Consider the following 22705-nt stretch of genomic DNA (forward strand, 5'->3'; position numbering starts at 1 on the left):
CAAACTTAGCAAGTCTTACACATTTCCAGTTTCTTCCGTATTTAACGAAGTTATTTCTACGATCAGTTACCTGTTTTTGTCTTCAGCAAAAATCTTTGGACTGAGTTTGATTTGCTAGTGATGAATGTCAGTGGAACATGCCACAGGTACCTTAGAGAAAGGACAGATTATTTGTTGATTCAGACCAACAAACAGTTATTAAATCATCTATCATATGCCACACACGGGCGAGTTTTAATGATGGTACCAAAACTATTAGAGCCAAGAGGTCAAGATGTCACCAGCCTGTTTTCCAGCTTTGCAAGGGGCACCAGTTCAAGCACTGTTCATTCTTCTCAGACTTCTTCAGTAGAGCTGGAAATTTGGGCTCCAGTGAACCTCAGCACCCTCTGTAGAGGTTGGAGCTCAGAGGTCCTACCTTAAAGACCTGGACCCCTATAAATTGCACAGATAGCCATCCTGTGACTCCTACAACATTTATAAGAATAGAATATCACAGGGGTGCGTGGGTGGCTCAGCGGGTTAAGCCTCTGCCTTCAGCTCAGGTCATGATCCTAGGGTCCTAGGATCGAGCCCCACATCAAGCTCTTTGCTCAGTAGGGAGCCTGCTTGCTCCTCTCTCTGCCTGCCTCTCTGCCTACTTGTGATCTGTCTGTCAAATAAATAAATAAAATCTTAAAAAAAAAAAAAAAAAGAATAGAGTATCACTTCAGTGGAATTCCTGTCAGTGATGCACAACCTGAATCCCATCATGAAAAAACAGCAGAAAACAAAGACTGGAGGACAATCTATTAAAAGAAGAAAAGGAAAAGGAAAAAGAAAGAAGAGAACAGAACAGAACAGAACTGGCCTGTGTTCTTCAAAAATATCAAGGGCAAGAAGAAAAATGTTAAAGAACTGTTTCGGGAAAAGAAGAAAAAAATACAACTGAACATGTGTGACAATGCAATGTGAGCCTATATTGAATCCTGAACTGCAGCTTTTTTCTTTTGCTATGAAGACGTTATTAGGAAAGGTGGAAAAGTTAAGTCAGGTTTATGGATCAAAGTATTAGATCAATTTTATTTCATAATTTTGATATTATATTGTGCTTACATGGTGAATATTCTTATTTTTTATAGAAATATCACACAACTATTTCAGAGTAGAGGACATCATGTTTCCAACTTACCTGTAGTAAAATATATATATATGTATTACATTGTGCAATATACATACATAAAATACATAAAATCTGTATTATATATATAAATATATTTATATTATATATATATAAGCATATATGTATATATGTATATATATATATACGCTTCTGTGGATCCAGGAGGACAGCATAGGAGGACATCGAACTCACCTCCCCTGTGGATACACCAAATCTATATCTACATATAGAGCAATTCCTTTTGAAGAAGAATCAAGAGCTGATTGAATAGCTTCTGCATGATAAATGATAGAGGGACCACACACAGAAGGCAGAAAAAGAGCCAGGATAACAGAAATTCCATCCCAAGGTAATGAGGGAGGGCTATTACCGAAGGCCCCTATCAGACTTGCCCACCTTGAGATGTGATGAATATAATGCAATTTAGAGGATAACTAGATTATAAGTGAAGAAAATCCACTGACCAACTCTAGAGCATCCACCAAACAGTGGGCAAACTGCTAGAACTCTCTCTGAAGTCATAGGCGCTGGTGAGAACCACTGTGTACATTCCCCCTCCACTGTGATATTGTGGACAGGGGCAGGGTTCATTCACTCTAGCCAGTTGCGTAGGGCCACCCCAGCCATTCCAAGACTCCTAGCCCATACCAATTCCAGTCAACCTGCAGCAGTGGCCCCAGAAGAGTACTCTGGGACCCTCCTGGCTTATACCCAGTCAAGCCCCAGCCATCCTACCATGGTGGCCTTGGCGCAGGACAACCTGGGACCCCATGGACTGAACCTGCTCCCACTCCAGCTCTAGACCTCCAACCAGGGCACCATCTCCTCCAACTTCAGCAATTTCTCCAGGGTGGCCCAGGGAAAGATTGTCTCAGAACTCCCCAGCCCATGCATACTCCAGTTCCAACCATCTCACCAGAACAGCCTTGGTTCACTTTGCCCTGGGACACTTCTCTCCCATCCCACTCTGGCTTCAGCTGGCCAGCCAAAGCCACTAGGCACACGCAACCTACACAACTAACAGTAAATCACAGAAATAGAAGTCAAACAAACTAAGGACACCAAGGATTATATTCCCAACAAAAGAAAACCAAAAAACCCCAGAAAAAGAAAAACCCTAATGAAATAGGTAATTTACCTGATAAAGAGTTCAAAATAATGGTCATAAAGATGTTCACTGAACTAAGAAGAACCACAAACTAGCCTTATAAGAAATGTTAAGGAGTCATAAGAGGAAAAGGAAAGATCACAGGAGGAAATATGAAAAAGAGAAGTACAGGCCAATATCTCTCATGAGTATAGATGCAAAAATCCTTAACAAGGCATTAGCAAACCGAATCTTACATTAAAAAAAAAAAAAATCATTCCTATCCCCCAAGCCCCTGTCTGTCAAATAAATAAATAAAAACTTAAAAAAAAAAAAAAAAACCCTCAGCAACGTAGGTCTAGAGGAAACATATCTCAACATAATAAAGGCCTTATATGCAAACCACAATCAACATTGTACTCAATGGTGAAAAAGAGAGCTTTCCCCTAAGGTCAAGAAAAGAGAAAGATGTCCACTCTCACCAATTTTAATCAACATAGTACTGGAATTCCTAGCCATAGCAATCAGACAGCATAAAAAAAGGAGGGGGCATCCAAATTGGTAAGGAAGAAATAAAGTTCTCATTATGTGAAGATGACATGATACCATACACAGAAAACTCTCAAGACTCTACTAAAATACTACTAGAACTGATAACTGAGTCTAGTGAAGTTGTGGGATCCAAATTTAGTGTACAGAAATCTGTTGCATTCCTATACACTAACCATGAAACAGCAGAACATGAAATTAACAATCTTACTTGTATTTGCACCAGACACAATAAAATATCTAGGCATAAACTTAACCTAACATGTGAAAGACCTATTATTTTGAAAACTATAAAACACTGATGAAAGCAATTTAAGATGATGCAAAGAAATGGAAAGATACTCCATGCTCATGGAATAGAAGAACAGGTATCATTAAAATGGCTATGGCACACAAAACAATCTACAGATTTAATGCAATTCCTATCAAAATACCAACAGCATTTTTCACAGAGCTTGAACGAACAATTCTAAAATGTGTATGGAACCACATAGCCAACGCCATCTTGAGAAAGAAAAAACTGGAGGTACCACAACACCAGATTTTAAGTCATATTATAAAATGGTAGTATTAAACCTGTATGGTACTGGCATAAAAAACAGACACATAGATCAATAGAACAGAAAACCCAGAAGCAAACCCATGATCATATATTTATCTTTGACAAAACGGGAATCAGTATACAGTGGGGAAAAGCTCTTCCAACAAATGATATTGGCAAACTGGACAGCTACATGAAAAAGAAGGAGACCACACCACTTCTTTCACCATACACAAAAACAACCTTAACATGGATTAAAGGACTAAATGTGAGTCTTGAAACCATAAAAATCCTCAAAGAGGGCACAGGCAGTAATTTCTGATACATTTTTCTAGATAAGTCTCTTGAGGCAAGAGAAAGAAAGAAAACCAAAGAACCAAAGAGAAAGAAAACAAAAAATAAACTATGGAGACTACATCAAAATAAAAAGCTTCTGCACAGTAAACAACCAACAAAGCTAAAGTGCAGCCTAAAGAAGGTATTTGCAAATGACATATCCAATAAAAGGTTAGTATCCGAAATATATAGAACTTATCAAACTCAATAGCCAAAAAACAAAGAAACCAGTTAAAAAATGGACAGAAGCCATGAACAGACATTTCTCCAAAGAAGACATCCAGATGGCCAACAGACACATGAAAAAATGTTCAACATCACTTATCAGGGAAATGCAAATCAAAACTACAATGAGATATCACCTCCCATCTGTCAGGATGGCTGACATTAAAACCCAAGAAACAAGTGTTGGTGAGGATGCAGAGAAAGGGGAGCCCTCCTGCACTGGTGGTGGGAATGCAAACTGGTACAGCCATGCGGGAAAATAGTACGGAGGTTCCTGAAAACATTAACAATAGAGCTACCCTATGATCCAGCAATAGCACTACTGCGTATCCACCCAAGAAATATGAAGACACTAATTCAGAGGGATACATGCACCACGATATTTACAGCAGCATTACTTATAGTAGCCAAATTATGGAGACAGCCCAAGTGTCCATTAACAGATGAATGGATACAGAGGATGTGGGATTATATACAGATATAATGACTATTACTCAGCCATAAAAAAGAACGAAGTCTTGCCATTTGGAATGATATGGATGGAACTGGAGAGTATAATGCTAAGTAAAATAAGACAGAGAAAGACAAAAATACCATATGACCTCACTCCTACGTGGAATTTAAGAAATAAAACAAACCAGGACAAAAAGAGAAACGGGGAAACAGAAACAGACTCTCAACCATAGAGAACTGATGGTTACCAAAGGGGAGGTGGGGGGGGGGGTGAAATAGGTAATGGGGATTCACAAGTACAGTCATCATGATGAAAAGACAATAAAGCAATAAAAACAAGAAAAATGACGAGTATAGGTAAGAATGTTGAGGAAATGGAAGGCTCCATTTTCCTGAAGGTTAGAGTGTAAACTGGTACAGTCACTATCATAAATAGTATGTAGGTTGCTTAAAAAATTAAAAGTAGAACTACACTATGACCCAGCAATCCCTCTTCTGAGTATTGATTCAAAGAAAATGAAAACACCCCTCTGAAGAGGTGCATGAACCTGTATGTTCATGCAGCATTGTGTAGCTATAGCAAGATATAGAAGCAACCAAAGTGTCCAGTGATAAGTTGATAAAAAGATGTATATATACACATACGTACATACACGCACAATAGAGTGTTAGCCAAACAAAGAATGAAATCTTCCCATTTGCAACAGCAGAGATGGGCCTAAAGGATATTATGCCACGTGAAAGAATTCCTACAGATAGAAACAAGTACCGTAGGATCTCCCTTACGTGTCATCTGAGACACAAAACAAAACAAAGACTCAGAGATAAAGGAAGCAAACTCTTGGTTGTGGGGGGTGGTTCAGGGTGGTGGGGGTGTAGGTAAAGGAGATTAAGAGTTACAAATTCCAGTTTCAAAATAAGTCATGGGATATAATGTATAGCATAAGGAATACAGTCAATACTGTAATAATTTTTTTTTAAAGATTGATTGATTGATTGATTGATTTGACAGACAGAGATCACAAGTAGGCAGAGAGGCAGGCAGAGACAGAGAGGAGGAAGCAGGCTCCCCGCGGAGCAGAGACCCCAATGTGGGGCTTGATCCCACTGGGATCATGACCTGAGCTGAAGGCAGAGGCTTTAACCCATGGAGTCACCAGGCATCCCCTGTAATAATTTTTTTAAAGATTTATTTTTTGACAGAGAGAGAGATCACAAGTAGGCAGAGAGGCAGGCAGAGAAAGGGGGGAAGCAGACTCTACAAGGAGAAGAGAGCCTGATGCAGGACTCAATCCCAGGATCCTGAGATCATGACCTGAGTTGAAGGCAGAGGCTTAACCCACTGAGCTACCCAGCTGCCCTAGTAATACTGTAATAATTTTCTTATTACATTATTACCATATTACATATGGTAATGACTTATTATGTAATAATATTTATAATAATAATTATATATATTATATATATAATAAATATAATAATAATTACCATATTACATATGGTAATAAGACTTATTGGTATTTTGCAATGTAAAAATAATGAATCAGTATGACTATATATGAAATGGGATACTGTTTGTCAATTATACTTCAATAATATATGAATAATATATATGCTATGTAGAGAGCATATAAAAAGGTAAAGAGTATTCCTTTTTAAGATTTTATTTATTTGAAAGAGAGAGAATGAGAAAGCAGGAAAGCAGGTAGGGTCAGAGGGAGATACAGAGCCCCACTGATCAGGAAGCCCAATGTGGGACTTGATCCTTGTGACTCTAAGATCATGACCCGGGCCGAGGGCAGTCGCTTAACCAACTGAGCCACCCAGGTGCCCTAAAGAGTGTATTTTTAACTGATATTTTGGATTATACGTGGAAAGGTTCTATTTTACATTTTATACACATAGTTCAGGTTATATGTAAAGAGAGGGGAGGAAGAGGGGGAAGGGGAGAGAGAGAATGATAAAGTAAATGTAGTAAAAAGTTAACATACATGTGTATCTGGGTAAAGAATACATGAGAATTCTTTGTGCTCTTCTTACAACTCCTCTAAGTCTGAAATTATTTCTTTTTTTTTTTTTTAAGATTTTATTTATTTATTTGACAGAGAGAAATCACAAGTAGATGGAGAGGCAGGAAGAGAGAGAGAGAGGAGGAAGCAGGCTCCCTGCTGAGCAGAGAGCCCGATGCGGGGCTCGATCCCAGGACCCTGAGATCATGACCTGAGCAGAAGGCAGCGGCTTAACCCACTGAGCCACCCAGGCGCCCCTGAAATTATTTCAAAACAAATTGAAGTACTGTCCATTTGGGTCGGTCAAGGTGCACAATCTGCTTTCCAGTGATGCCCTTCTGAAGTGGTAAAGCTGACAAACAGGCTCCAGGATCTAACACAGACTTCCAAAAACCAACGCAGTTCCCCCTACGCCCCAGGTAACACCCGCATGTCTATGTCCTCCACTCACCCAAACGCCAGGCACTATCGGCCTTCAGGGGCAGTTGCCTCGTGTAGAGCTCGTTTCCAGTCAGAACCCGGAATTATCAACCCATCCAACTACAGGACATAGCAATGTTAAAATAATGATACAGTAACAGCTTTACTGAGAAGAACCAAGGTTGAAAGCCACATTTATCCTCTTGGAAGATGGTGGTGTATAACTCGACTTCAGAGGATGCAGAGATTTAGTTGAAATATTTTAGCGGTCAAGATGAGAATGCTCTGAAAAATGAATTTTTGTCGCACAAGGCAGGTGTTACCAAGGCAACAACAGAAACATTACCCAGTTTCTGTGGCGTCCTCGGGTCCTTTGGTGTAGTGCTCCTGCCTCATGTGCACGTTCCTCCCTCTCACCGTGACGGTTATCAGGGGAAAGCCCTTCTGCAGCGTCCATGTGTTCATCATGGTTTTTACATCAAGGCCTTCCTGTCGCCAGTGCTGAGGTCGACAGAAAACAGATACGTGACCACTCGCCCGATGGTCGGAGCACTGACTGTTTGCCTTTCCATTCCCTTCCTCCATCTGTGTAGGTCTAGGCTCCCCAGCAGGTACTGTATCTGGTTCTACTGGGCATCCCTTGGGCTTGGCACCCTGCCTCCAGCCGGCAAGTGAATGAATGAAGTAGGGAAGGGAGACCAAGGGTCAGGTGTTCAACAACCATGTAACAATGCTGGCTCAGACAGGCAAGGTGGGAGACAATGTTCAGCCACTAGCCTGTCCTTCCCAGTGCTAACATCAAGACGGTCCACATTTAGCGGTCTTAAAAACTGATCTATTCTTAGATACTAAAAAAGCTTCTAAGGATATTGAAGAGCCAAACGATAAAACATACTACATAACAAATCTAGAGATCACGGAGTAAGGCAGTCTCTAAAAGCCATAAAGACCTCAAAAATGACAATAGGGTGAATAAAATTTAGCTGCCTCTCTAGACTCAACTTCTACTTCCTATGAAAAAACTCTACAAGTCCAGATAAACAGACTCACGTGGTTTTGGGACTCAAATATTAAGGATTCTTTCTAGCTCAGCAGTAAAAAATGTGAATTAGATCTAAATTCAAATCCCGACTCTGCAACTGACCCAACATAGGCTTTTGGATTTCACACCCCCATCAGTTAAGCTCACAGGCTCACTTCGAGATGTAAAGGAGTCAAGTGCTCAGCTCGTGCCCAATGCTTACGTGCTCGAGATTGCCTGCTGCCCTCGTTTGTTTTTTCATGAATGAAAAGTTAGGAGAGTGACCCACATGGGCTGACTGACACAGCCCCAGTCTACCACAGGAACAGGTCATAAATTCACGGCTTTCCAGAGAACAAAGCTGAGCAAATTAGTACCAGTGATAGATGTTTCCCACAAACGCTATGCCACCCCCTTGCATAGACAGCTTTTCAGGGAAACTGTAAAAACTGTAAAAAAAAAAAAAAAAAAAACCTATAAAAAAACTGTAAACTGTAAAAAGGCTGTCAGTCTGCTACAGTTTAACCAGTCTTTTTTTTTTTTTTAAGATTTATTTGACAGACAGAGATCACAAGTAGGCAGAGAGGCAGGCACAGAGAGAGGAGGAAGCAGGCTCCCTGTTGAGCAGAGAGCTCGATGTGGGGCTCGATCCGAGGACCCTGGGATCATGATCTGAGCCAAAGGCAGAGGCTTTAACCCACTGCGCCAACCAGGCGCCCCTAACCACAGTCTTATGTGGAGTTACGGTGATAGAATGAAAGACCTCAGAGAGGTTGGCCCCGAGGCTTCCTTCAAAGAACACGGAGTAAACACATGTGTTTCGGGGTACCACATACAGCTGCAAGAACTTACTGAGGTTGAAGATGAATGAGGACCCCTGGAGCAAAAGCCATCCGTCCTTTCTGAGCCATCTGTAGGGCAAATCTAAAAACCAAAACCGAATGTGTTATTCCCGGTTCTCTAGAAAACAGTCAGGATTCTTCTCGGAAGGATTAACAGGGTGTAAGAAAACAAAACAAAACATGGTAATAAGCCTGGTAATCCCCAAGGCAGAGACTAAACCAAACCATACTCACACTTGCCATACTATTCCACAGGTCCTCATTTCTTGTGTTTTTGTAGCTATACTTCTGGAGGTACTGTACAATACCACTTTTAAATGCATCAGCACTGATATAATCCCTTAGCATATTCAGAATACAAGCTCCCTGTAAAGACAGCATGGGTAATTGTTAAGTTGAATCATCATCTGATCTGTTGTCACACTTTTAGTTTGGAAGAACTCTTTCAAAATGCAACCGCGGTAACATTTTCAAAGTCTGTGATTTGTGACACAATTAAAGAAAGTGCACTTACAGAAAAAAAAAGTGCTTTTCAAGGAAGTGGGTAAACCTGGACCTATCTGGGCAGGGGTCTGAACAGGACTGTTTCTCTTCTTCACCCCCTAGTGCCATCATTTTCTAACAGCAACCAAGGCTCCCCACAGGGCAAATGACCACCACTGGCCAGCTGCCATTGTCCCCAGGTTAGTGGACAGTGGTGCAGAACCAACACTTGGCACCACCTCCTGCCTTCCCCGGGGTCACTCCAGCCCAGCAGTGGGGAAAGTAGCTATAATAGAAGATGGAAACAGAGGTCCCAGTTAAGGAACAGAGGAGGGCAGGCATCCTGGAGCAGAGAGGGCCAGAGGAATGCAGGGAAAAGGAACAAGAGAATGCCTCAAGACCCAGTATTCCTGGGTGAAGAGTCTTTTCCTCTCCACCCCCATGACTGTGGCACACACAGAAAAAAATTGGCCACATAGGTGTGCATTTATTTCTGGGCTCTCATCTGTTCCACTGGGCTAGGCCTCTGTAGGTCTGTTTTTATCTCCCCTGCACTGCTGATGGAAACAAAGAAATACTACAAATACTGTTTACTACAAATAAATGGGCCAAGTACCATGATAAATGACATTCTCTGCCTTGTTGAAGACAGTGGAATGGTTGGCAATGGGAAGAGAACTGGGGAAGCAGAAGCTTGATCTCACAGAAGCAGGGACTTGGACTTTAGCTCTGGCTTGTATTCCTGAGGGCAATACACAGGCCCCGTGTGACCACCGTGACTAGAATCCTTTCCCTTTCCCTTGTCCAGAGAAGCCAGGTGAAGACTGTTACGTAAGATCTCCCATTAAATGTTAGCAACCGTTTCCGGTTCTATTATTAAACACATCGTATAGGACCGTATTTTGCAGTTCCACAATACCAGCTATTTCTGAAGGCACTGAAAGCCAAGCTACAGGAGGCAGGACTTTCGGCCTGGTACAAAGGTGAGGCCCAGTCAAGACCCGTTTGTTGAGGGAGAAACCGACTCGAAGTTTCTCTTCAGGATTACCGATCAAACTGCGTTGGGTCTTCAAGAATGAACTCCAGCCAGCAGCACAGGGCAGCACAGAAGGCATTCAACCTGGGTTGTTCCTCAGGAAGGAAAGTTACCCCACAATCCTATCTATCATCCTTCCATCCAAGTCTTTAGCAGTTTGGTGTCCAAAATGTCCCCTTATTATCCATTTTTACCTTTTCATAAGAAACTTCATCAAACATCTCCCGAATCTGAGCAGGTTTCACCACAGGGGTTGACACAGGGTGTGAGGAATTTAACGCATCAACCTCCATCACATTAAAACACTTGCCGAAGAAATAATCTTCCTGTTGACACAGAGACAACATCACCCATGTGACTTCTACTTTGGATAATAAATATGAAAGGACTAATGTTTGGTCTGGAGTAATAGGTTTATACTTCCATTTTCTGGTCCAAACCTCTTCTGTATTTATAGAGTTTACAAAATAAACTAGAATTGTCATTGCTAAAGAGACTCCAAGAAATGATTTTAGGTTAACATTTTAGGATTTGTTCCTCTTAAAATACCTATTGCTTTAGAAGACTATTTTCTCTTAAAAACAAAACCATGAGGCCTATAGCCAAATAGAATCAAAACAACTGAAGTGTGTAGTGATTGCAACATCTCCAATCATATTTTAAAGCAAAGAAATTTAGATTTAAACCATGTAGTAAAAAACAAACAAAAAAAATGGATAACAAACTCAAAGTGTAATCTGATTTCTTAGGTCATATTACCCAATAGGATAACATACACACAGAATCATTTTTATTAGTAAGGGTTATGTGGAAATGGGAGAATATTTATGATCCATTGTAGTGTAACAGTTATATGGACATTATAAATAATGTATATTGGAAGATGAAAATGGGAAGTTGATATATGCTTAACTCAAAATTATAGTAAGGCAAAGGATTGTTTGAAATTTTTTTGTTTTTACATAAAGGAAGTTTCTCTCTAACTTTACTGCATGTGATTTTCAGAAACTGAATACCTGATTTTTCAAATAAACACAAAGGTTCCAAAGCATTCAGTTTGAGACTCCTGAGTACAGGCTTATATGTAAACAAACCCGCAGTTACCTAAAGCAAATGGGATCCTATCTGATTTGACAAGTGGTATCCTACTGAAGTAACAGTTATCTGTACTTGATAATCTTTCAGTGAGCAACCTGAAAGCCGAGGAAGTGATATGCAACAGATAGGGTGTCATTACTTCTATTTCTTTGATATTAAAGGAGGGTAAGATTTGACTTCATTTCTTAACAATCATAGATTTGGAAATAAGCAAACCAGTCTGGAAATAAGCCTTTGTGATACCTTTAAAGTTCCCTACCATGCCTGGTAGTGAACCTGATTCCTATCTCAACTATCAAGGAGTTGATAGGTCTAGGAGTTCTATCACTGAGGATCAGTAAGTATTTTCCAGCAGTGCTGAATAAAACAGATCAACCTGTTAAAAAGTAAGTACTTACAACTTTCAGTTCAGGATGAGTCACGCTGACCGACACAAACTCCATAAACTTGGCAAATCCTTCATTTAACCAAAGATCATTCCACCATTCCATGGTGACGAGGTTCCCAAACCACTAAAAGGAAAATAGTACATATTCACACATTTCTAGGGAGATCGGATTATCTACACAGCCGTAAACATGAGGTATTCAGGAGGAAAGAGTTCACATGTGCGATGCCGGTATACGGGCAACATTCACAGAATATTTTATCAGAGTAAAAAACCTTTCCATGTTCATTTTAAAACACGCTACCTAACGCATTAAAGAGTTTTCATTTTTACTTGCCTTTTTTCCATAGGAAAATAATTGATCCATTTCATATGTCAGTGTGAATAGTCTCTTCTGTCCCATAAAAGCAATGTAGTTTCACCACAATTTCTAAAAGCGTGATTAACTGTGTACCTGGTGGGCAAGTTCATGTGACACCGTCATCGTAATGCCAAGCTTATCTGATGCTGAAGACGTCTCAGGGTCAAACAAGAGAATCGATTCTCTGTATGTGGTCAGTCCCCAGTTCTCCATAGCACCACTCTCAAAGTCAGGAATAGCAGCAAGATCTCGGGAAGGACACAAAAATCTGTTACCAGCCTCTAAACGATGGGTGTAGGGATCCTAAGAAAAGCCAGGTTGGTTTTTCGGAATCCTGTTCTAGGCTGGAAGAACCTTTCACAACTGAGAAAAAGAGGCTCCATGGTTCACTGAATTGCTCTGCTGCTGTATGACCAAGTCAGATGTGGGCCCCAGGCCTCCTGACTCCCTTTCCAGCTGTCTGTCCATGAGTTTGGGGATTGAATATTAACAAATTCCTCAGTAATCCACTAGACTTGGGACATCCCAGGCTCCTGTTTGCCTAAAATCTCTAACACACGATGGTCCTAACAGCCCATTTAAGAAGGAAAATGCAGATTTTCCTTACACTATAAATTTGTTAAGAACAATTTATTGAGCACCCTCTGTATTCCTCCCAAGTATGTGCCAATCCTGGGGGGGAAAAAAAAAGAGAAAAGAAATACAGCTTCTGCCTTTCACTCTCTGCCCACTAATTTAGTCGGGTTTATCTTTCAAGTCAGAAGATAAAATGACCATGACATGTGCCTCAGAACCTAATCAAGATCTGCTTCTGCTCTAATTAGAAACTTACTGTAGAGATTAGGGCTCAGAAGGATCAACCTGATGGCTGACACCTGCCAGAGTTTAAGGATCTGAAAGGCTACTGAGATAACCACGGGAATACCAATTAGGAGGCTATAATCCATAGCTGACGTCATTCAATGCCACCATTTGCAAAAACTGTGCAAAATCTTTACCTTGTTTGGGTAAGGGATACGGAATGCTGAAATAATCCTCGTAAAATTCCAGAAGAGTCACTGCGGTATCCAGGGCATAATCTGCCTGATGTATCTTATCTGGTGCAGCATATATGGAAACCTGAAGAGAAAGAAAGTTAGCTTTTCAAATGCTCTCATGGCTTCTCTCCACAACTGTATGGAAGATGGACATTAAAGCCTTCATCTTCTGCAACATGGTTGCCAATTAAGTAGCAGTTCTAGTTCTTGTCTTTGTGCTGTTTTTAATTAACTCCCCTTCTGAAAACTACAACATGCTGGGTAACATATACAAAAATGTCTTTTTAGATGTTCTTATGACATAGTGGAAAAGTAAAGAAAACTTAGATGCCAAAAACGAGGTAAGGGTAGGGCCCTCCGTAGACAGTGGATGACTGCAGACAGCTTTTGTCCCGAGGACACTAACCTAATGCAGATGGAGTTTTCCCAGCATTGACGGTCTCAGGGGCTAGGAGATCAAGTTCAGAGCCTGCCCAGGCTGGGAAGCCCAAGAGAAGATGTACCAGGCACAAAGCTGGACCCTCAAGGACCACACCCTTGCTGTAAAGGTAAACTAAAAATAGCTTCCCCCTTCCGCAAGGAGACTGTAAGGAGAAAAAAATGCCTATTCAAGTCTTCGTACTATATGGGGGAGGTCGACTGAAATCCTAAGAGAATCAGTAAAAGTTCATCTTCGTGCTGGTTAGCAGCTGGGCTCACACGAACCAGGTGGCTCAAAAATCGGAAGCCAGGGGTACGTGGTGGCTCAGTTGGTTAAGAGACCGCCTTTGGCTCAGGGGGTGATCCTGGAGTCCCGGGATCGAGTCCCACATCGGGCTCCCTGCTTGGCAGGAAGTCTGCTTCTCCCTCTGACCCTCCCCCTTCTCATGCTCACTCTCTCATTCTCTCTCTCTCAAATAAATGAATAAAATCTTTAAAAAATAAAAATAAAATCTGAAGCCAATAGTTTGAAATAAAGTAGTTCATGGGTCCATAAGTGCTCCCAGTCACTTGACAGGAGCAAACAAATTCTCTCTGGAAGAATCCACCTTCAAATCAGGCAGTAAATTCAATATACACAAAGGAACTAGACACCATAAGCAAGAACCAGCAGAAACAAAAAGCCACAGAACCAGACACACAAAGACTTCAGGCAGGACTGTTACTAGAATATAAAATGTACATTTAATGTGTTCAAAGAAATAAAAGGCCTGAAAATACGAATATGTAAAAGGACTTCTGGGCCCCAATTCTAATGTGTGTGTGGGCTAACCCCACACCTCTGAGCCGTTCTGCAATGCCGCCTGGGTGTCCCCACAATTCAACTTGATTCCAACACGACCCAGAGAGAGCACCAGATCCCACAACATAAAGGCCGAGTCTTACAAAACTGCCCCCACTTCCACTTCAGTGGACAATACAAGTCCAGGCTACCATCCTGTGCTTCTGACCAACAGGCTCTCGTTTGGAAGGTGCAACGACCACCTCTTTAGGTGTGATTAATTTGCAAGAGCAGCTCACAAAATGAGAGAAAGCTTTTACTCAGTATAAAAGGACATGACTCAGGAACAGCTAGATGGAACAACTGCACAGGACAAGGTATACAAAAAGGCAAAGAGCTGCCGTGCCATCTCCAGGTAGTCCGCTCCCTCTGAATCTCCACACTCGCACTGACCCAGAAACTCTTTGAAATGTCCTCTGCGGTTTTTATGGCAGCTTCATTACACAGGCATGACTGCTAAGGTCATCAGCCCTTGGTAACTAAACTCAAACGCCAGCCCTTCTCCACTCCCTGGAAGTCAAGGGGGCAGGACTGAAAGTTCCAACCCTCCAATCACATGGCTGGTTCTCTGGCAACCAAAACCCTCCCCCATTTAGGTTACCTATGTGCTTCCCACAAGTCATCTCATTAACCTAACTAGAGACACCTTTCTAGCTGGTAGCAGAAAATTCCTAGTTTTAAGAGCTCCATGCTAGGGACTAGGACAAAGACCACACATATATATTTCTTATCCTAAATCACAGTATCACGGCATGAAAGAGACATTATTAAAAAAAAAAAAAAAATCTTTCATAAAGGACTTCCCAGAGTAGGCAATTCAGTGGGTGAGTGTTTTTCCTGATAGTTTCCCTGCTGAATTTAGATCGATCCTTAAATCCAAGTCTCAAGCATCACCTTCAAATCTCCAGGTAAGCAGTTCTTACAAGAATAAGAACCACTAGGGCAACAAAAGATTATTCACCAGAGAAGTCCTGCCTGTTCAGGCCTCAGTGAAAACCAGCACCAATAAATGAGGTATCCTCAAATCAAAGCCCTCCCTTCCAGAAAAGAAAATTGTTTGCATTGTTTGTACAGTTGAACAGGTTGTTCACTACACAATGGTACCCAGAAAAGGGGCAAGTGGTCCTTGAGACAAGATATTCTCTTTAGTATTCCAGTATTCGCTGGCACAAATGTTCTCCCCAGAGCCATGTAATACTTTAAGCCGACTATTCTATTTTACTTCCTTCTCAAAGCCAGAATCTGTTCAGATGGTCAATGACATTTACTTCCCAACAGCAGAAAGTGATAGCCAGAAACAACTTCAGAAACCCCTGCAAGATCTAGTCCAACTTACGTATTTTGGAAAAGCATAAACTAGGTTCCAAAGGGAGCATGGTCAAGGTCAGAAAACCAGTTAATGGTGGAGCCAGGACCATGACCCAGGCCAGGCCAAGCCTCTCCACGTTTTTGTGATAAGAACCTCATTGTAAATACCAGCATCTGTGACAAGAAGATGCCAACCACCCCGGTTTTTGCCCAAGATTCAGAGGTGTGGGACTTCCAGTTTTAAAACCAAGACAGTCTCAGGCAGGCAAGGACAACTTGGTCACCCTGTGTGACAATCTGACAATCCTAGGGCTCACCTTAACTCCACTCTTGGTCATCTTGCTAATAGACTTAAAATCTGAAATAATGAAGGCCACCAGGTAGGTGCTCATCTTCACAGTGACATCAAAATGGTCTTCTAGGAGTCCTTCAGCAATAGCCACAGATTTAACCTAAAATCACAATAACTGAAACCATCATATAATCCAATTATCAATACATTGAAAATATCTATAAAGAGAAATTTCCTAGCCACCAGACATAATATTCAGAATATATAGCATTATATATTATAACATTTGTATAATTATTTTAAAATTTCTCTTTCTAATATCTGATTGTAATTTTGAGATTAAGGCCATTCTACTCAAATTTTAATGAGATATAATTCACATATCATAAAATTCACTGTTTCAAAGTATACAGTTGTGTGTTTTTTTTATTATGGTCACAGAGTTGTGCCACTATCGGCACTATATTTTCAGTGCCCCAGATAGTTGCAAACTGGCCCATATTTGGTTCATGAGGATTGATAATACGAATGGGAGGAAGCAAAACTGAGATTGTTGGTTTTGCCAAGAAGTAGACCTTAAATACAGGTATAAGAATTATCTAGAAACGCACTGTCTAGTTTGGTTTCTACAGTGGGAAAACATGTAACCATGTACAACTTTAAAAAGAGCTTCTATTTTCCTACAAAATTGAAAGTAACCCATGCCTGGGCCTCACATGGCCAAGCTTCCTCCAAACTCGGATTTGCTTCACTGGAATCTGCTTTAGGTGAAATCCAGGAGACGCCTCGTAGTGCGGTGGGGGTGGTGGAGGGACAGTCTCAGCGGTGTGCTCCCCAAAAGGAAAGTCTAATATGTCAGGAAACACCAAGCACTGGGCTGGGACAGGGCCCGGGAGAGGAGAGCAAGAGAAGAAGGAGCCTGCCAATTCCATATGAACACGTTAACACATCTTCCCTGGAATCTTATTTCCACCTCCATCTCTGTGACCTCCTCCTTCTTCGTAATACCCACCACCCCCACCGGTTCTGGTGTCTGCTGGTCACTCTGTGCTCCCTTGACTCTGAGAGCCGACCTAGGTTTACTCTTGAAAAACTCCAACTTACCTTTTCAAGTGCCTTCTACCCACCCCTAACCAAAATTTTCATTCCTGAATGAATGAAAATACACTATTTACTAGGAAAGGAAGCTGATTAATTCAGCTTTAAATGGGATGAAATCCTGCCTGCTGCCCATACACTTCAATTCACTTTTGCTTTTCCAGTCGCCGAAGAGATAGCTGGAGACTCCACTGTCCTTCCCTGAACTCTGGGTCGGCAGCCTGACTTCAGGCTGGTCCTGTAAGATTTCTGCCGATGGGTGGGCCTTCCTGTCCAAGAGGCCAGCCAGATCACATTAGAGACTTCCCTTTCCCAAACAAACGGGTCCTGGATATCCATGGTAATCTTTGTGAAGTCTTAGGAGCTCCCAGCCTTCACCCTGCAAACCTATGAGTTTCTCTATCGGTGTTCTTTGGTCATCAGTCTCCCCCTTGATTTCATCCTCCCCTGGTCTTTATTCTCCCAAAGCTGTGATTGATTCTCTAATTAGAGAACTCACAAACCTGGGAGCAATGTTGTACTATTGAGGAATGGAAGGATAATTGGAACAGGCATGTTCTCGATCTCAAATTTCTATCAGGAGAACAACATAACTGTTTCTTGTTTTCTTCACCTACAAATGTGGGTGGAGTAGACAGAAGTTCTTAGCTGGTAGAGATTTGCTGAAGAGCACTTTTCAAAGAGCATGGCCTTCTTAGGGGGGCCTGGGAGAATCTTATTTGCAGAAGGGATTTTTAAGGGATTCAGTGCTGGGGGGTGGGTGTTGGGGGAGATGGCTGGTGGTCTGTAGAGTTTTAAGTGTTGCAAGCTACTGTCCTAGAGGCTGGCTGTGGCTCTCAGAGCCCCACACTAAAATTCGGCCTCTCTGGTGTGATCACAGGGTTGAGCTGGGACACCCTTTAAGACTCTGGGCAAAGTGTCTTCCACCTGAGTCTCATCCACAGCGAGCTCCCTGAACACAGGCTGTGTGTTTCACGAGATGATCCACAGCTGTGGCAGGCTGAGAGCTCAGTGGATGAGTTGTTCTAAGCTGCTAGAATCATCGCTCCATGGCTCGTACTGAGTAGTTACATTCATTCAGCACGGGCGTTTTCTCACCACTTTTGAAAATCAGATGGGACGCTGTCCACGTTTGCTTTGGAATTGGAGGATGATGGTCTCTTTAAAGGGAACTCAACTATCTATCACTACTTACCTTCTGTATCGTAATATTCAGATAAGATTACTTTTTTTCTGTTCGCCAATTTCATAGATAGTTACAAATCATATGGTTACTATCGGTATATCCTATATAGAAATTATAGAGAACTATATACTAGAAATATAGCCTTATGTGACCAAGTGTGTCCTTGATAAGATCATTTGAGAAGAGGAGGGGGAAAGTGCTTTGGGAAGGGCACTCTCATTTAAACCAGACATGAGTCCCTTACAGTGTCTCTCCTGCCATACCAGGGACTTGGAATGCCTCTTGGACAGAAATCCTCCATATTTTTAGGGACAATTTTTTTTCTCTGACTACAGAAAAATTATTGCCTGAAACAAAAGCACGGGTTGGAAATGAAGAAAGAAAAGTTAGCTGTCACACAAGAAAACAAAAAACCCAGGTGACCTGAATATTAACTGTCCCTGGGGTAATGCAAGTGACAGTATGTTGACAGAGTTTTCCTGTGAGCAGACACACAGGCATTCTGACTCACCAGTGGCATATTGGAGATGGCGAGGTGTCTTGGCTCCCTTCTGATCTTGACTGAAAAATTCGCTTTGAAGGCAGGTTCATCAAAGCAGGGAAAGGCCATTCTGGCTGCAGTGGGTTCAAAGTGCGTTGATGCCAGTACTCTAAAATTATGGGGAGTGAAATAAAAGTACAGCATAAAGCACCAGGGACTCTAAAAGAGATGTGTGTTTGGTTCTTAATTTCTAAAGATACCATAAGATTATGGATTTCACTACTGAAAAAAAAAAAATCTTTCATAGAACAAAAGTTATCATAAACTAAGTAAAAAGGCAAACAAAAAAACTGGGAAAAAGGATTGAAAGCTATTTGACAAAAAGGGTTAATAGCCTTGACAGAGGATGAACACTTAAAAATGAGTAACATGGGGCACCTGGGTAGCCCAGTGGGTTAAAGCCTCTGCCTTCGGCTCAGGTCGTGATTTCAGGGTCCTGGGATCGAGCCCCACATCGGGCTCTCTGCTCAGCAGGGAGCCTGCTTCCCTTCCTCTCCCTCTGCCTGTCTCTCTGCCTACTTGTGATCTCTGTCTTCCAAATAAATAAATAAAATCTTTAAAAAAAAAAAAAGAAGTAACATTATGCCAGCAACCAAGGGGGATAGCAGGTACAGGTAATAAACAGGCAACTCGCTGAAGAAGAACCTACAAATAGTAAACTTATCAAAACCTGCTCAATTTCCTTAATAATCAATGAACTGTAAGTTACAGGGACATATCTATTGGCTTTTTGGCTCTAAAAAGACTGCCCATATATGGTATTGGCTACAGATGTGGAATATGGCAAGGGATATCAAAAGACTGTAAACCCTTCAACTTAGCAATTTTATGTCAAGGAATTTACTCTAAGGAAATAATTAACAAAGATATTGCTGTTGCTGAAAGGGTGGAAACAACCTAATCTCTGTCAATGGGGTATGAGTTAAATCAGAGCACATACATTTAATAAACTCATTAAAATAACATACAGTGATAGATATCCACATGAACATCTCCTCAACATATTAAAATAAGATCCTTTATAAGATGGAAAATATAGCTCCATTATATATATAATGTATATCCATACCCAGAGAGAAGTCTGGAAGTATGATCCCTAAAATAAAAGTAGTAGTTATTTTTAGGGGCTGTGATAGGGACAAAATTTACTTTCTAAAAAATTATTTTGGGTAGCATCTGACCTTTTTTTACCTCAAAAGAATAATATGGAATCAGAAAAATAAATGAGTATAGGGGCACCTGAGTGGCTCAGTGGGTTAGGTCTCTGCCTTCAGCTCAGGTCATGATCTCAGGGTCCTGGGATCGAGCCCCGCATAGGCTCTCTGCTCAGTAGGGAGCCTGCTTCCCCATCCCCCTCTGCCTGCCTCTCTGCCTGCTTGTGATCTGTCTGTCAAATAAATAAATAAAATATTAAAAAAAAAAGAAAAGAAAAAAGAAAAAAGTGAGTATAATCTACTAACAAAATTTTAAATCTACTAACAAAATTTTACTTTATTTTTAAGATTTTTATTTATTTATTTGAGTAGAGAGAGAAGCGGGGAAAGAGGGAGAGAGAAGGAAAGAATAAGCATAAGCAGGGAGAATGGCAGACAGAGGGAGAACCAGGCTCCCTGCTCAGCAAGGAATTCGATTCGGGACTCGATCCAGGACCTTGGGATTATGACCACTGAAGGCAGCAGCTTAACCAACTGAGCCACCCAGGCGTCCCTAAAATTTGATTTTAAAATACAGCATAAGGGTGCCTGGGTGGCTTAGTGGGTTGAGGGTCTGCTTTTGGCTCAGGTCATGATCTCAGAGTCCTGGGAAGGAGGCCCAGGCCCAGCTCCCTGCTCAGTGTGGAGTCTCTTTCTCCATCTCCCTCTGCCCCTCCACTGCTCCACTTCTCTCTCTCTCAAATAAACACATTAAAAAATAATAAATAAAATTCAGCATAAAATCCCCCAAAATAGATTGCCTCCTTAAAAACAGAACAAAAGCAAGGCAGATGAGGGTCCTTAAAAAAGCTTTAACTAAGAAAAAAAAAAAAATTTCTTCTAATAGCGTTCTCCAAACATACATGGAAGTCTTAATCCCTTGTATCTGTGAAGATGACTTTGGAAAAAGGGTCTTCGCAGATGTCATCAAATGAAGATGAGGCCATGAAGTTGGACCTTAGTCTAGTAAGACTAGTGTCCTTAAAAGAAGAGGAAAACTTGAGGAATGACCACATGATAACAGGCAGAGTCCAGAGAGATGTCGGTAGGAGCCAAGGAATGCCAACAATCGGTGGCCTCCACAAACTAGAAAGAGGGAAGGAAGGGCTCTTTGCAGAGATGTAGAGAGAGCCTAGCCCTACTGATCCCTGGATTTGGACTGCTGGCCTCCAGAACTGAAAGAGCAGAAATTTCTATTGTTCTAAGCCACCCAGTCTATGGTACCTCATTATAGCAGCTCTAGGGAGCTTATCCTAGGCCAGGAGAATTAAAGATGTTTATTATATATCAGAATTCTAAACAAATAAACAAATAGTTACTTTGGCAGAGCTGAAGGAAAGAAAACTGATTAAAACAGAATGAAAAAAAAATGAGATCCAAAAAACAAAAGAATCTATGGGCTATTTTTAGCTACATAAATGAAACACAAAATCAAAACATTCAACCATCAAGGGAGTGTTAAGAAATAATCCATATGAAATAGCACGGGCAGCACTTGGAGTTTAAAAAAAAAAAAAAAATAGAAAGAAGTACCTCACTTCCCCTTCCTTGGTCCTGTAGGTGCTTTTATAAAATCCATTCAAATGCTCAGAAAGATTGCCAGAGTAGTCGATGACAACTGTGTACAGGAGTCCGACAGCCAGAGGCTCGGGAGCCAGAAGTGCGATTTGCTCGTGAGGCGGGTACTCCAGGACTCTCAAGGGTTCTGCAGACAGCCTCTCTCCGACTCTCTTCTTGAGGGTGGCCTTAGATATTTGCAGGAGGTGACTATGCAGGATGATGGTACTCGTAGGCTGGCTGGCTGTGATTTCTATTTCCGTGGTTCCCTCGAAAGTCAGAGTGGTGAGATTTGCATGGATCAGGAGATCGTAATGCACTGGGGTGATGTGCTCAGGAAGTCGCATTTTCTCCCAAGGGAATGGAGTCCCATTGCTAGCTTTTGGAGATGAAGTGTCACTGCTCTGACACCACGAAGGAGTTGACACAGTTAAGAGAATCAACAGTGAGGATGGTAGAAATGGCATGGTCACCGGTGGCCACCTGATGAACAGAGATAACATCTTCTTGCTCCAACTACCTAGCGGCAAAATATATAAAAGCACCCCCCCAAAAAAATTGAGTCACTAAAATATTATCAAGACAGCAAAATTTCACAATGTATCTACCCAGGATTAACTGATACAAACTTCCAAAAGTTCTAGGTCTTTACCTGAAAGTAAAATGACCTTCCCTATGCTATTGATTCACACAAGAAAGAAGTTACTGGTTAACAACAATCTTCACACCTATTAAAATGTATCATTTGGCTCCCCAAGTTTAAAAGAACTCTATTTGTCAGGGTTCTTGGTTGAAAGCAACAGAACGAGCTAAGTAGTTCTCCAAAAGTGTCACAGACTTGTCAGGACACTTGGGAAGCCAGCCACATGAAAGAGGCCAACATGGACAGCCAGAACCATGTCGGAGAGATTGACCTGATGGCCACGCCCCACGACCCTGGGCCTTGGAGGAAGCTGCCCTGCTGTGTAGGGACCAGCTACTGGATGCTGCCGCAGCCACTGCCAATGTGAGGTCCCTACTGCCCCTGCAGCTTCGCAGGACTTTGTTCAGGCAAGGTAGGGTATCACACCACCAGTCTGGGAGGTGGGAAGAGCAAGAATCTGGATTTCACAGCTGCTGCAGTCAGTAGAGGACAGTCTGGCTCCCCGCCAGGCTTCCAAATAGAGAATTTGTCACATACAGGAAGCATAGGTAGGAGACACAGATGCTGAGTAGCAGGGG

At 41.7% G+C, this 22705-nt stretch overlaps 1 protein-coding gene across 3 annotated transcripts in view; it reads right to left on the minus strand.

The window, feature by feature from the left end:
* The window catches only part of ERAP1 (endoplasmic reticulum aminopeptidase 1), a 39214-nt gene that overhangs the window by 12191 nt on the left and 4318 nt on the right, over positions 1-22705 (minus strand). The window contains exons 2-12 of one of the 3 annotated variants that reach the window (XM_059175518.1): positions 21461-22004; positions 18705-18843; positions 15935-16069; positions 13010-13130; positions 12105-12259; positions 11661-11774; positions 10359-10490; positions 8880-9011; positions 8656-8727; positions 7129-7283; positions 71-150 (exon numbers count right to left, since the gene is read on the minus strand). In XM_059175518.1, coding sequence (XP_059031501.1) covers positions 71-150; positions 7129-7283; positions 8656-8727; positions 8880-9011; positions 10359-10490; positions 11661-11774; positions 12105-12259; positions 13010-13130; positions 15935-16069; positions 18705-18843; positions 21461-21987 — 1762 coding nt within the window. In that variant the 5' untranslated portion in view covers positions 21988-22004. The remainder of the gene's footprint in view (positions 1-70; positions 151-7128; positions 7284-8655; positions 8728-8879; positions 9012-10358; positions 10491-11660; positions 11775-12104; positions 12260-13009; positions 13131-15934; positions 16070-18704; positions 18844-21460; positions 22005-22705) is intronic. The other 2 variants (XM_059175520.1, XM_059175519.1) reach the window with 2 other exon arrangements.

The sequence above is a fragment of the Mustela lutreola genome, chromosome 5 (genome assembly GCF_030435805.1).
Source record: "Mustela lutreola isolate mMusLut2 chromosome 5, mMusLut2.pri, whole genome shotgun sequence".
NCBI lineage: Eukaryota > Metazoa > Chordata > Mammalia > Carnivora > Mustelidae > Mustela > Mustela lutreola.